General features: G+C 38.8%; 1 protein-coding gene across 6 annotated transcripts in view; it reads left to right on the plus strand.

Moving 5' to 3' along the window:
* VWC2 (von Willebrand factor C domain containing 2) overlaps positions 1-15,756 on the plus strand; it is a 62,730-nt gene that overhangs the window by 23,212 nt on the left and 23,762 nt on the right. For 5 of the 6 annotated variants that reach the window (XR_015745932.1, XR_015745933.1, XR_015745931.1 and 2 more), the window contains one exon: positions 11,366-11,495. Coding sequence is in view for 3 of the 6 variants with exons in the window: in XM_087947077.1 (XP_087803203.1) it covers positions 11,366-11,495 (130 nt within the window). In the remaining 3 variants the exon portion in view is untranslated. Of the gene's footprint in view, positions 1-11,365; positions 11,496-13,520; positions 13,646-15,756 lie in introns of those variants that run through there. The other variant, XM_087947078.1, reaches the window with a different exon arrangement.

Below are 15,756 nucleotides of genomic sequence, written 5' to 3' on the forward strand. Positions count from 1 at the left end.
CATATACAGACAGCTGTTTATTGTTTAATTGTGGGTTACTGTCCTAGTAAAGATGGCACAAGACACATCAACAAGTCTGTTGAGGTAATTCCCCGTTAGGAGAATGAGCGCACACAGGGAGACGTAATGAGAGTAGTGTAGAATAACACACACACAGCACACAGCTACACTGTATAGTAAAATGTAGGTTTTTACTCCCAATAAACGTTTAAGCAAAGTCCAAACAAGCAGTCCAAGTCATTCACAGTTAAAGCAGTCAGTTTTCAGTCTAGGGATAATCCAAATAACAAAGTCCAGTATCAAAAACAGTTCAGTAACAGACTTACATCAACTCCAAGAATAACAGTCAATAGGGACAGCAACATTCTCCAGAACAGAACAGAACAAACCAGGTTTTTGGCTCAATCTTATGGCCATTTGAGGAACCACACCCAATTACCATTTTAGCATTCGCTTAAAGAGACAGTATTAAAATGCCAATCCTTTATATATTTTCCAACACAACTAACTGTTAGGTGACTTACATTCCTAACATTCTCCCCTTTGAGTAGGACGATATATACAACCTTACATTCTAAATCCATAATCCTCACAGCAAGCCTTATGCTTTACAGAGCCTTGGGCTTTTGTAAAATGAACTGCGATGTTATTTTCTGACATACAATATTCCAGCTTAATCACCTTACTTTCCACACATTGTCTCACATTTAAATATCTTAAATCTGTGTGTTTTGTTCTTGTCTTTACAGCAATATTTGAAGCCATCTGTATTGCTGATTGGTTGTCTTCATAAACAACAATAGAATCTGTTACATCAATTCCCATATCAATTAATAGTTGCTTATAACAAACTAAATCTGTACATAATAAAGATAAACATGAGAATTCAGCCTCCGTTGTTGACAAACTTAGATGTTTCTGTCGAATAGACCTCCATCCAATCAACACCTTTCCAAATAATACTATAGTACCTGATGTAGATTTACGTGTATTTATGTCTGTAGCGAAACTTAAATCGGCATATGCAGTTAAACTAAGTTCATCTTTAGGCTCCAAATACAATGCATAATGCATTGTTTGTTTCAGATAGCTTAACACAGTGGTCCCCAACCTTTTTTGTACCAGGGACCGGTTTCAAGCAGAAACACTTTTTCAAGGACCGGGGAGGAGGCTTGGTTTCCTCCCGCCTCGTTCCTTTCTCAGTCAGCTCTCTCGCTGCTCCACCAGCCCAGGAAGAAACAGCCAAAGAGCCGGGGGTGGCGGCTTTCCTGTCGCTGCAGCTCCTCCGGCGCCCGTTTACCCCCACCCCACCCCGCCGCCCACGTGCGGTTCAACCCAGTGCTCGTTCTGCCTGCCTGCCTTCCTGCCTTAGTTTCTGGTTGTCTGGGAGCAGCTTCGCTGAGAATAATAACTATTCGCCTCTTTTACTCAGCCGAAGCTGTTCCGAATCAACCATTAACGAAGGCAGGCAGGCAGGCAGGCAGAACGGGCACTGAATTGAAGCGCACGCAGGCGGGCGGGGTGGGGGTGACCGGGCGCTCGGAGGAGCTGCGGCAACAGGAAAAGCCACCCCCCCGGCTTCTTTGAAGCAGTTTCTTCCTGGGCTGGTGGAGCAGCGAGAGAGCGACTGAGAGAGGAACGAGGCGGGAGGAAACCCGGCCGCTGAGCCAGAGAGCAGGACAGGCTTCGGTTGCTTCCTCCCTCCCTTCTTTCATTTGTGTCCTTGATCCCCGATCCCAGCAGCATTCACAAAGGCGAAGAAAGCCGCCATTTTTTAAAAAAATTCTTTCGGCCCGGTACAGAGTGCTCCACGGCCCGGTGCACGGTCCGCGGCCCGGTGGTTGAGGACCCTGGCTTAACACACGCTTAGCAGCTTGCTAGTGCCTTTCATTTGGCTCAGCATTAAACCTCGCTAATTGGTTAACACTGTATGCTATATCTGGCCTTGACCAATTACTAAGGTAAGCTACCAATTAAAGATTGATAAATATCTTTATCAAAAACAGGACTTTGCACATCACTGTGACTAAACTCCTGGCTCATTGGTGTTTTAGCCGGTTTACAAAGTTTCATTTTAAAATTCTTTAGTAATTGGTTAATTTTTATTTGCCTGCGAGATTTTGTATCCTCCCCTAGTTCTATCTATCTTTAAGCCAATATATTGTTTAATTTCACCTAACCTTTTTATCTTAAATTTCTTCTCTAACAGTGATATTATATTAGTAGCTTCTTGTTCAGTTTTGGTGATTAATGCTATGCCATCAGTAAACAATGGCAACAATGAAATTACACCATTACTTTCCCTTTTGAACAAACATGGATCAGCCATGCCAGCTACAAAACCTATCTTAGTTAATTCCTTAACTATACACTGGTTCCACTCATATCCTGATTGCTTTAAGCCATAAAGACTCTTTTTCAATCTCCAGCAATCAGTTGTATTATCATTTTTGATACCTAAAGGTTTCTTTAAATATATAGTGTGTTGCAACAGTGCATGCAGATATGCCGTCTCTACATCTAAATGATTTATAATGTATTTCTCCTTAGCTGCCCACACTAATGCTGCTTGTAATGTTGTAGCCTTCAGACTAGGCGCAAACACCTCATCATAGTCATTTGCTGTCTGATTGAACCCTTGTGCTACTAACCTGGCTTTATGGGTAACATCCCAGCCACACCTATCTTCAGTTTATAAATCCACTTACATCCTATGGCATGTTTACCAGATGGTAACTTAACATTTTCGTATACCTCCAACTTTTTTAATGATTCCAGTTCCTTATCCATTGCTTCCTGACAAGCAGACTGATCCTTAGCAGGATACAGTTTTAGTTCATTATAGTTATTTGGAACTGTATTCACTTGGCATAAAATACCAGTCTGATATCTATCAGGTGGTCGTGTTACTTGGGTTGAACGTCTTGGTAATACAGGTCTAACTGGTGGACTCACCTGTGCTACCTGCTCCTGTTCTCCTACCTCCTCCTGTGCCTGTTCTACTTCCTCCTGTTCTTCCTCTTTAATGGCTATTTGTGGTTTATTATTTCATCTTTAGGGACTATTTGGGTGTCAATAATAACATCATCGCTGGATTCCTGTTCCAGTTTATCCCACCCAATGTGCTCAAGAAATTTTGCACTAGCGCTACAATAAACATGAGCTGTGCCTTGATCCCAGAATCTAAATGATCTATGGTTGGCTTCATAACCTACAAAAAATAATTTCCTAGCTCTATGTTGCCCTTCCAGTCTTACTTATGATGGAATATGCACCCATGCTGGAGCTCCAAATGTGTGTAGATAACTTAAATTTGGTTTTCTGCCATGCCAACGAGTGAATGGCAATTCTCCAGTTGTTGTGTTAACTACATTGTTTAACACATGGTTGCTACACATTATGGCCTCACCCCACAGTGTTTCAGGCAAATCTGAATCAGATAACATAGTGCGAGCCATGGCTTGTAACATTGGCCCCCTTCATTCCATAAACGAGTCATGTTGTGGCCTGTAAGGTGCAGAATGCTTATGCTCGACACCAGCCAATTTCAGCATTGTTTGGAATATCTTGTTAATAAACTCAGTCCCGTTATCAGTAACTAAAGTAATTACCTTACATTTCATTTTTCCTTCTGCAAACCTTAGCCAATTAAAGAAATGTTGGAATGTTTCTGCTTTGTTTTTCATGAGATAGCAGAAACCGTACCATGAGTAATGGTCCATTAAACTCAAAACAAAGCAGGCACCTCCCAAACTGGGTTTCTTAGGACCAATTATGTCAGCAAAAACAACCTCTAAAGGTTCTTTGGTCTTAAACCCATTACGTCTGTTTGCAGGAGTAACCTTAATTTTCTCCTGGCTACAGGCATTACAGTTTAAGTACTTACTACAGGGTTTTAATTTTACTCCCTCTGACAATTCAACAGTTTGTTTGAGAATTTTGAAATTAATGTGCCCCAGACGTCTATGTAGTAAATGTATACATTCATCATGTGGCTTAACATTGTTATAAACTGAGTTAGCCATCTTCAACTGGTCATCATGTATAACATATAAATCATTCTCTAAAGCAGCAGTAACACTTTTACCCTCTTTCTCTATTATACAGTTATCTCCCCTAAAAGTTACTACATAACCAATATTAACTAAAGCCCTTACTGATAACAAATTAAGTTTCAGTTTAGGTACATATAACGTAGTTAAATGTTCATTTACACAAGAACAATATGCAGTACCTTCACCAGATGCTTTCATCTTCCATCCATTTGCCAATGATACATGTTGCTTACTCATAGACATCTTTATAAACCTCTCTCTATCTTTAGTAATGCACTGTGATGCTCCACTATCAACTACCCACAAATCATGTTTTACAGTTGAATTGCTAGACATAGCTAGATTAACATTCTTCTTAGCCTTCTGGTGATTACCACTCGAAATGATTCCGTCGTTTTTCCTTCTTACAGAATCTAGCTATATGTCCCCTAGCCCCACAAGAAAAACATTTCCTAACAGTATAGGCAGTTGAACACAAATCCTCTTCTTGTGGTTGTTTTTCCCTCAGTTAGAGGGTAAAAGTGTTACTGCTACTTTAGAGAATGATTTATATGTGATACATGATGACCAGTTGCAGATGGCTAACTGGGTTTATAACAATGTTAAGCCACATGGCGAATGTATACATTTACTGCCTAGACATCTGGGGCACATTAATTTCAAAATGCTGAAACAAACTGTTGAGTTGTCAGAGGGAGTAAAATTAAAACCTTGTAGCAAGTATTTAAACTGTAATGCCTGTAGTCAGGAGAAAGCAAGGTTATTCCAGCAAACAGACTGAATGGGTTTAAGACCAAATAACTTTTAGAGGTTGTTTTTGCTGACATAATTGGTCCTAAGAAACCCAGTTTGGGAGGTGACTGCTATGTTTTGAGCATAATGGACCATTAGTCACGGTATGGTTTCTGCTATTGAATGAAAAACAAAACAGAAACATTCCAACATTTCTTTAATTGGCTAAGGTTTGCAGAAGGAAAAATGAAATGTAAGGTAATTACTTTATTTACAGACAACGGGACTGAGTTTATTAACAAGATATTCCAAACAATGCTGAAATTGGCTGGTATCGAGCATAAGCATTCTGCACCTTACAGGCCACAACATGACTCGTTTATAGAATGAAGGGGGCCAATGTTACAAGCCATGGTTCGCACTATGTTATCTGATTCAGATTTGCCTGAAACTCTGTGGGATGAGGCCATAATGTGTAGCAACCGCGTGTTAAACAATGTAGTTAACACAACAACTGGAGAATTGCCATTCACTCATTGGCATGGCAGAAAACCAAATTTAAGTTATCTACACACATTTGGAGCTCCAGCATGGGTGCATATTCCCTCACAAGTAAGACTTAAAGGGCAACGTAGAGCCAGGAAATTATTTTTCGTAGGTTACGAGGCCAACCATAGATCATTTAGATTCTGGTATCAGAGGCACATTTAATATTTACTGTAGCACTAGTGCTAAATTTCTTGAGCATGTTGGGTGGCATAAACTAGAACAAGAATCAAGCAATGATGTTGTTATCAACACCCAAATAGTCCCTAATGATGAGGTAGTTAAACCATCAATTGCCATTAAAGAGGAAGAACAGGCACAAGAGGAGGTAGTAGAACAGGAGCAGGTGGAACAGGAGAGTCCACCAGTAAGCCCTGAGTTGCCTAGACATTCAAACCGTGTAACACGACCACCAGATAGATATCAGGCAAGTATAGTATGCCAAGTAAATACAGTTCCTACTAACTATAATGACCTGGAACTGTATCCTGCTAAGGATCAGGCTGCTTGGCAGGAAGCAATGGATAAGGAACTGAAATCTTTACAAAGTTTGGAAGTATATGGAAATGCCAGGTTACCACCAGGTAAGCATGCCATAGGGTGTAAGTGGATTTATAAAATTAAGACAGGTGTGGATGGGACTGTTACCCATAAAGCCAGGTTAGTAGCACAGGGGTTTGATCAGTCAGCCAATGACTACAATGAGGTGTTTGCACCTAGTCTGAAGGCAGTTACCACATTACGAGCAGCATTAGTGTGGGCAGCTAAAAAAAATAAATACACAATAAACCATTTAGATGTGGAGACGGCATATCTTTATGCACCGTTTCAACATATATATATTTTAAAAAGCCTTTAGGTATAACAACTGATAATAATACTGATTGCTGGAGATTAAAAAAGAGTCTTTATGGCTTAGAGCAATCAGGCTATGAATGGAACCAGTGCATAGTGAAGGAATTAACTAAGATAGGTTTTGTAGCTGGAATGGCTGATCCATGTTTATTCAAAAAAGTGATGGTGTAGTTTCATTGTTGCTATTGTTTACTGATGACATAGCATTAATCACTAAGACTGAGCAAGAAGCTACTGAGATTATTTCACTGTTAGAGAAGAAATTTAAAATGAAACATTTAGGAGAGATTGGTTTAAAAATAGATAAAACTAGGGGAGGATATAAAATCTCACAGGCAGATAAAATTAACCAGTTACTAAAGCATTTTAAAATGGAACTTCGTAAACTGGCTAAAACATCAATGAGCTAGGAGTTTAGCACAGTGATGTGCAAAGTCCTGTTTTTGATAAAGATATTTATCAATCTTTAATTGGTAGCTTACCTTAGTAATTGGTGAAGGCCAGATATATAGAGTCAACCAATTAGCCAGGTTTAATACTGAGCCAACTAAAAGGCACTGGCAAGCTGCTAAGCTGGGGTTGAGGTATCTTAAACAAACAATGCATGATGCATTATATTTAGAGCCTAAGGATAAACTAAGTTTAACTGCATATGCCGATGCAAGTTTCTCTACAGATGTACCTACATGTAAATCAACATCAGGTACTGTAGTATTATTAGGAAAGGTGCTAATTGGATGGCGGTCTATTCGAGAAAAACATCTAAGCTTATCAACAATGGAGGCTGAATTCTTATGTTTTTCTCTATTATGTACGGATTTAGTTTGTTATAAACAACTATTGATTGATATGGGAATTAATGTAAAGGAACCTATTGTTCTGTATGAAGTCAACCAATCAGCAATTCAGATGGCTTCCAATCTCGCCATAAAAACAAGATCTAAGATCTAAATTTGAGACAATGTGTTCAAAGTAAAATGATTATACTGGGGTACTGCATGTCAGAGAATAACATTGCAGATCATTTTACGAAAGCTCAAGGCGCACTGTAAAACATAAGGCTTGCTGTGAAGAATATGGATTTAAACTGTAAAGCTTTATATGTTCTACATAAAGGGGAGAATGTTAGAAATGATAGTCACCTAACAGTTGGGTTGGAAATATATAAACCAGGATAGTTATTTAATACTGTTGTATCTTTAAGAGAATGCTGTAATTGTGATTGGCTGAAGTTCCTTCAACGGCCATAAGATGGACCCAAAAACCTGGTTTTTTTCTCCTTGCATTTCCTCTTTTGCCGTATTTCCTGATCGTCGTTCTGCTCAGATTGCTGTGAGTTTTGCAACTGTTAGCAAACTCCATTTACTGAACTTTATTTATGATACTTGACTTCATTTTTGGATTATCCCTGGACTGATACTAACTGCTTTGACCGTGTATGATTTGGACTGTTTGTTGGACTTTGTTTACCCATTTACCGGAAGTAAAACCTACATTTTACTATTCAGTGTATCTGTATGTTGGTTGTGTGTTATTCAACATCACTCTCACTACATTTCCCTGAGTGCACTCTTTCTCCTAACGGGGAATACCTCAACACAGTCACTTCTTAAAAATCTCCAGTAATGAAGCACCCGCAACTTCTGAGGGCAAGCTGTTCCACTGGTTAATTGTCCTCACTGTTAGGAAGTTCCTTATTACTTCCAGGTTGCTTCTCTCCTTGATTAGTTTCCATCCACTGTTTCTTGTCTTGCCTTCTGAAGCTTTGGAAAATAAATTGACCCAGTCCTCTTTGTGGCAGCCTCTGAAATACTGGAATACTGCTATCATGTCTCTCCCCCCCCCAGTCCTTCTTTTCTCTAGGCTAGCCGAATCCTGCAACTATTCTTCATATATTTTAATCTCCAGGCCTTTAATCTTCTTAATCTTTTTTGTAATGTTGTGACCAAAACTGGATGCAGTATTCCAGGTGTGGTATTACTAAAGCTTTATAAAGTGGACTTCCCTGTTTTTTGTTTTTTTTTGAAGATGTGTCACTTTTCATCCAAGAAGCTTCTTCAGCTCTGACTTAATGACTCTCTAAAACAGTGATCCCCAACCTTTTTGACGCCGCGACCCGGTACCGCATCAGCTGGGCGCCGCGACCGGTACCGGCATCAGCTGGGCGCCGCCATCTTTTTGATGAAAAAGTGCTTCCGGTGACCTCACCGAAGCACGTTTTCATCAAAAAGATGGCGGCCCAGCGCTGCCCGGTGAGCTTTTCCGGTAGAAATGGCTTTCTACCTGGAAAAGCTCACTGAAACGCTAGCGCCGCCATCTTTTGATGAAACGTGCTTCCGGTGAGCTTTCTACCGGAAAAGCTCACCGGAAGCACTTTTTCATAAAAAGATGGCGGCGCCAGCAAGCCGTGGACCGGTAGGAGTTGTTCAGCGACCGGGACCGGTCCGTGGACCGGTGGTTGGGGACCCCTGCTCTAAAAGAATGCAAATAACCAGCTGTCTGCAAGGAATACAAATCCTTCCATTCCCTACCATCCAATCAGAGCTGAAGAGGCTTCTTGGTTGAGAAGAAAATGTTTTCAAAGAAAAAACAAGAAAGCCCAATTGCCTCCTGAAAAAGCACCTTTGGTACAATCATGATCTGGATGACTGAGAATCTCCATAGACTTTAGCTATGAACTTTGGGATTATCACCATTTTTGGGCTTATGATCAAATTTTCCAGAAAAATTGAGGACTATACGAACCATTTCCACTTCAGTTTGAGATGCAGACAACACAGACTCATGCCCAAGAGCCTGTGCCTGTCTTCAACAGTGCAGGGATATAGGGCAGAAAACATCCTTCAACCAAGAAGGCTCCATATTTATTTTCACTACTCAGGTGACCCTGAGGATACAGATAAACCTCCAAATGGCCTTAACGACTCTCTAAAAGAATGCAAATAACCAAGTGTCTGCAAGGAGTATAAATCTTTCCATTTCCCACCCCCCAATCAGAGCTGAAAAAGTTTCTTGGTTGAGAAGGAAACGTCTTCAAAGAAAAACCAAGAAACCCAGTTGCCTCCTGAAAAAGCACCTTTGGGACAACCACAACCTGGATGACTTTGTTTGTGGGAAGCTAACAAAGAAGTTTGGCTTACCATAGGGTAGTGTATTGGCTCCAACTTTTAAAAAATATTTACACCAATTATCAGCCGTTCCCTGAAGGTAGAAACAACTATATGTATGTTGATTATCAAGCAGTGGTAATACAGACAAACTTTTGAAAAAAGTTTGACTCAAAGACGAACACAATACAGAAGCCTGATGATGGCAGATGAGATTCTGCCAAAACACATTGACAACTTTGAAAGCACAACTATAATGACGTGAAAATACCTGAACAAAGCTGAATACCATACATATAAATACCATAGTGAAAACTTAAGAATAAATATATATATATATATATATATATATACATATGACACTGTGGCTTCCATACTATGATACAGTGTGCATTCCAGATTTTTGACTGCATTTTTGTGTTCATCCAGGCGGGTGCTTATTCTTCTATTGGTCTGTCCAATGTATGTGGCCGGGCATGATGCACAGGGGACTTCGTATATGCCTTGGTTTTCCAGGTCAATTTTATCTTTGGGGTTGCTAAGGATGGCTGCTATTTTTCTGTCTGTTTTGAAGGCAGTCCTGATGTGATGTCTGTGTAGTACCTTACTAATTTTGTCTGTAGTACCTCTTATGTAGGGCAGGACAGCTGTTCCACAGGTCTGTTCATCTTCTGGGTCTCTATTATGTTTCAGTGTGTTTTGTGGATCAAGCTGGTGATTTTGCTTTTGTGGAAGCCGTTGGCTGTCAGTACTTTAGTCAGGGTGCATAGTTCAGTCTTAATGTGTGTCTTGTCTGCCAGGCGTTTGGTTCTGGTAATTAGTGTTTTAGCCACGGAGTTTATCTGTGCTGGGTGGTGGTGGGATTGGGCGTTGAGGTAGCGGTTGGTGTGGGTTTTCTTCTGGTATATGGTGTGTCCTAGTGTGCCATCTGTTTTTTTGTAGATTAGTACATCTAGGAATGGTAGTTGTTTGTTTGTTTCTGTTTCCATGGTGAACTTGATTTTGGGGTGTGCGCTGTTTAGGTGTGTTAGGAAATTGTTTAGGTTTTCTTGTCCATGGGGCCAAATCACGAATGTGTCATCGATGTATCTTAACCATAGTTTGGGTTTGAGGGTGGCATTGGCCAGGGCTCTGGATTCGAATTCTTCCATGAACAGGTTTGCAATGACAGGTGACAGTGGTGATCCCATGGGAGCTCCTTCTATTTGTTTGTATCTTTGTCCTTTGTATATGAAATATGTGTTGGTTAAGCAGTGTTCTGTTAGTTCCATGAGGTGTTTAGCTGGTTGGTATTTATTTTTGATGATTTCAAGGGTCTCTTTTATCGGGACTTGAGTGAATAGTGAAACCACGTCAAAACTTACAAGCAGATCTTCTTGCTCCACGTGTAGATCTTTGATCATTTCCAAGAAGTGGTATGAGTTTTTTACATGAGAAGCTGCTGTTTCAGCATGGGGCTGTAGCTCTTTTGCTAGGTGTTTAGCTAGGTTTTGTAGTGGTGCTCCTCTGGAGCTGACTATGGGTCTGAGAGGTATGCCTTCTTTGTGTATTTTTGGGAGGCCGTATATATATATATGAAAAAAGCGACTTATGACCATTTTTCTCACTTATAACCTTTGCAGCATCCCCATGGTCACATGATTTACATTTGTATGCTTGACAACTGACTCATATTTATGACAGTTGCTGTGTCTTGGGGTCATATGTTCATCTTTTGGCAACCTTCTGACAAGCAAAGTCAATGGGGACACCAGATTCACTTAACAACCGTGTTACTAATTTAACAGCTGCAGTGATTCAATTAACAAATGTGGTGAGAAAAGTCATAAAATGGGGCAAAACTCACTTAATTTCTCCCCCAGCAACATAAATTTTGGGCTCAATTGTGGTCGCAAGTTGAGGACTATCTGTATATAATTTTGCTGTAACCCTTGAGTCACCATTCTGCAACTATATTCTCTATCTCTCAGTTTGGTGGACCTCAAAGACCCAGCAGGAAAAAAAAAGATTGAGAGTTAAATCAAGGATTCTTAGCACCTTGACCTTAATTGTGATTTGATTTATTTTTAGGTTTCATCTTGTGAGAAATGTCGCTGTGAAGCCAATGGTGAAGTAGTGTGCACTGTGTCTGCTTGTCCTCAGACTGATTGCGTAGACCCTGTATATGAACCAGATCAATGTTGCCCCATCTGCAAAAATGGTAGGTAACAGATGCAAATTTTTGTGCTTAAGCACTTCAGCCCCAAACCCATTGTTTCATGCAGTCATTAGCTGCATAATTACATTCCAAAAACATGTTTTGTCTGCACATGATCTAGAAGTATAAAGCTGTACAAATGTAGCATAATTAAAATATGCCATATTCTTAGTGTAAAATGTTTAAAGAAAGAATTGCTTCAGAATAATCTAGGGAAATTAATGATGGAAAAAAGAAAGAGACATGCAGAAGAACATGCCTGTCTAGAACAAAGAATATACATTTTGTGGCATGTCTGACTTGATTTTTAATTCATGCATCTAATAATAGATTATTGATTTAATAGATTGTGTTAAGTATATATTGCATATCTTTCTAGTTTAAGGTGTTCAGTTGAGTGTAAAACCTGGATATGCTATCTGTGCTAATTCATTTAAGTTTCCCTTATTATCTTCCAATATTTTCAATCTTATTTTATCTATTTTATTTTTGCTTCAGTTAATCTGTATTTCATAATACCATATTTTTCAAAGTATAAGATGCTCTGAAATATAAGACACACCTAACTTTTGGGGGAGGAAAACAAGAAAAAAAAATATGCCTCTGCATCCCAGCAATTTGCCTCTTTGCAAGCAAACAGCAAACAGCCTGGTCAGCTTCAGCACAGCCTGATTAGCACAAGCAGCTGATTGTTGGTTGGATCGGCCTTCCGATGATCAGATGTTTCAAGCTTCAGGGATTGCCATCACTATTGCCAGCTCCGCATGTCCTATTTTCAACTTCCACATCCCATTTTCAGCCCCCATGTGCCCCATTTTCTGCCTGTCTCAATCCCCGCCGCCTGGAACAGGCCAAAAATGGAGTGCATGGAGGCTGAAAATGGGGCACGTGGAGGCTGAAAACGGAATGAGAAGGCCGAAAATGGGGTGCGCGGAGGTGGCAATAGTGATGGCAATCCCTGCAGCCTGAAACAGCTGATCGTCAGGAGGCTGATCAACCAACAATAAGCTGCTGTGCTAATCAGGCTGTGCTGAAGCTGACAAACTGTTTGCTGTTTGCTGCAAGGAGCGCAAATTACTGGGAGGCAGAGGCCAAAGGGTGGGGGCCGTGGGTGGGTGGGGCTTCAGCAACATTCGCTGTATAAGATGCACAGACATTTCTACCCACTTTTGGGGGGAGTGCGTCTTACACACTGAAAAATATGGTAACTACTTTTATTACAGGTACTTCTCAATTTACAGTCATAATTGAACCCAAAATTTCCATTGCTAAACAAGACAATTGTTAAGCAAATTTTGCCCCATTTTACAATTTATTTATTTTTTTGGCATAGTTAACGGAATCATCTCAATTAATAAGTTAGCAACACAGTTGTTAAGTGAATCAGGCTTCCCCACTGACCTTGCTTGTCAGAAAATGACGAAAGGTGATCACTTGACCCTGAGTGCTGTAACCATCATAAATATATGATGGTTGCCAAGCATCCGAATTTGATCAGATGTTCTTTTCCTGTTCCAAAGGTTTTTTCGAGGCTTTAACAAATCTTTTTTGTAAGTCCAGTAAAGAGTCATTGTCCTGGTCACTGTTTTGGCTTATCATTTGTATTTCTATTTTAACTGTCATCTCTGTCTTATAATCCATTTTTTTCCTTTTCTAATATTTCATCTTTATGTTCTTTATGTTCTAGTTTTTCAGCATCAAATAAGGCTTGTTTCAATGTAATGGTATGTGGATATCACCTTGAATATGACAAGGGATATTTCCCAAGGAATAATTAGATAAGATGGGGCATAACCCACAGCTGCACAGTAGGCAAAGAAACCTCCTTAACTTTTCAGGTTGTAGAAGAAACAGCAGGAGATTTGTATTATCAGACTTGCAAGATTCTATTAGTGTATCCTTAAAAGTAGAATTGGCTCATCTGGTCATGTTTGCTTACCTGGGAAACATTCAGTTGCTTATCCTGTAGATCTTTTAAGATATTCTTTTTGCACATCAGTCATTTTTAAAAATATATTTTGGGCATAGTCTATCCATAGAAGCAGAGAACATTGCTGACAGCGCAGCTGCTATTTCCTGTCCCCATTCTTCATTTATCTCCTGGAGCATTTCAGCTGTCATATCGTTTCTGTCATTTTGTCGCAATGCTGACCAAAGGCAAAAGGCAAGGCTGTCTCTTTTTTCTTTTATGCCTAGAATCTTTAGTCTTCTGTTGTATCCAATTTCTAGAATCATAAAGTCTTGATTTTCTCTTATGATTTATTTAGAGTAGACAAAGCAATTTAGTCCCCACGAAGAAGCTATTTATTCTTTCTAAAATCTTATGCCAAAAATTTTAATATTCCAAAATTGTCTGGTCCCTTAATTTGTTCATAATTTTCTTGAATTAAAATTTTTGATGTTATCATTTATTTTAGAGACTTTCAATTCTTCAATTTATCATTAAAATTTTCTTTGTACTAGAATGAAGGTAAAGTCACTAGATGTACTTTGATTTGCAAACTTGTCTTTTTAAACATGTTTATTAACTTTGAGATAGCTAGATAATTTCTGAAAGTTATTAGAAAATGAAGTTTGCAAAACTCAACCCAATAGGCTGTGCCACAATAAATAGATGATGGCTTCCCTTTATTTATTTATTTGTCAAACATGTACAAGATAACAAGTGTAAATATGAACATAAACAAGAACAAAGGAAGTAATTATAGATAAATGGGGACAGTAAGGCAGGGATGGTAGGCACACTGGTGTACTTATGCACACCCCCTTTAAGGACCTCTTAGCAATGGGGTGAGGTCCACAGTAGACAGTGAAGTTGAAGGTGTGAGGGTTTGAGGCTGTAACAACAGAGTCAGGTAGGGCATTCCAGATGTTGACCACTCTGTTGCTGAAGATGTATTTTCTGCAGTTGAGTTTAGAGTGGTTTACCTTGAGTTTGTATTGGTTGAGTCTCTTTGGAAGGAACATCCAGCAACAAGTAGACAATCTTCCATTTTCTTCTTATCAGGAGATACTCCATGGGAATTATTTCTTGCTGTTTCTTGTTCATACCCAGATCATCATCTCCACTCATTCAGAGATCTGCTAACTGGTCATTTTCATTAAATAGTAAATATATAAATCTTAATCTTCTTTCACATGGTACTTTCAGATGTTTGAGAAGTATTAAAATATCCTCCCTGTCTTCTTTTCTCAAGACTAAAAATGCTTAATCTTTATTTATAGGACTATTTATTTATTGGATACACAATTAACAAAACATTAAATTAAAAAAAAAAATCAAAAATGTAAACTAAGAAAGAAACAAAATTACATTATATTTTATACATCCAATAGTCACATTTAGTAATGAAATCATTATAATTCTATGCATAGTATATTATTATAAAATATTACAAAATCTGCCATTATAACACATATTGCTACTTCCTTTAGAAAATACTGCCCTTTCCAAAACATTATCACACATGACCAAGAACTATTCCTTTATATCTTCTAGAGTATCAGATTTCCAATTTTTCAATGCGATTCTTCTAACTATTCCCTGCCACACTTGACAATAGCTATAATGCTTGATTAACAAATTCCAAAGTTTTAGTATGTGATGTTAAAATCTTTAATATTTAAAGATTTCCCCATAAATCTGCTTTATTCATTAACATATTGATGGAACAGTGGTTAGAATGCAGTATTGCAGGCTAATTCTGCTGACTGCCAGGAGTTTGATTTTGACTGCACAAAGCTTGACTCAACCTTCCATCCTTTCGAGATAGGTAAAATGAGGATCCAGATTGTTGGAGGTAATATGCTGATTCTTAAACTGCTTAGCGAGCTTGGTAAAGCACTATGAAGGGATATATAGTATAAATTTAAGTGTTATTGCTATTATCCCCAAAAGAAATCAAATAATCACATGACCAATATCATAAGAATCAATGAGTTCTAAACAGTTTACACCTCCTGGAAATAAAATCTGATGTCTATCCTTTCACATATGTATCTGGGTAGTCCAGTACACCCTAAATTCATTTTATTTATCAGCTTAATTGTAGATTTGCTGCTATCATTTTAACATTTTAAAGTTGTTTTTAAGGTCTTTATTGGAGATTCCAGTAAATGTTTAAGAGATCCCAGGAATATCCACTTTAAAAACATTTTTTAACTTTGAAAGAGATGTTATATTTTCTAATTCTGTTAAGGGTTGCTATCAGAAATAATGAAATGGGTAGTTGTTTAAAATGGATTTGTAAAATAGCAACTTTTG

Source organism: Notechis scutatus, chromosome Z, assembly GCF_049901735.1.
Source record: "Notechis scutatus isolate UNSWTSFEM ecotype Mainland chromosome Z, rNotScu1.2, whole genome shotgun sequence".
In the NCBI taxonomy this organism is placed as follows: Eukaryota; Metazoa; Chordata; class Lepidosauria; order Squamata; family Elapidae; genus Notechis; species Notechis scutatus.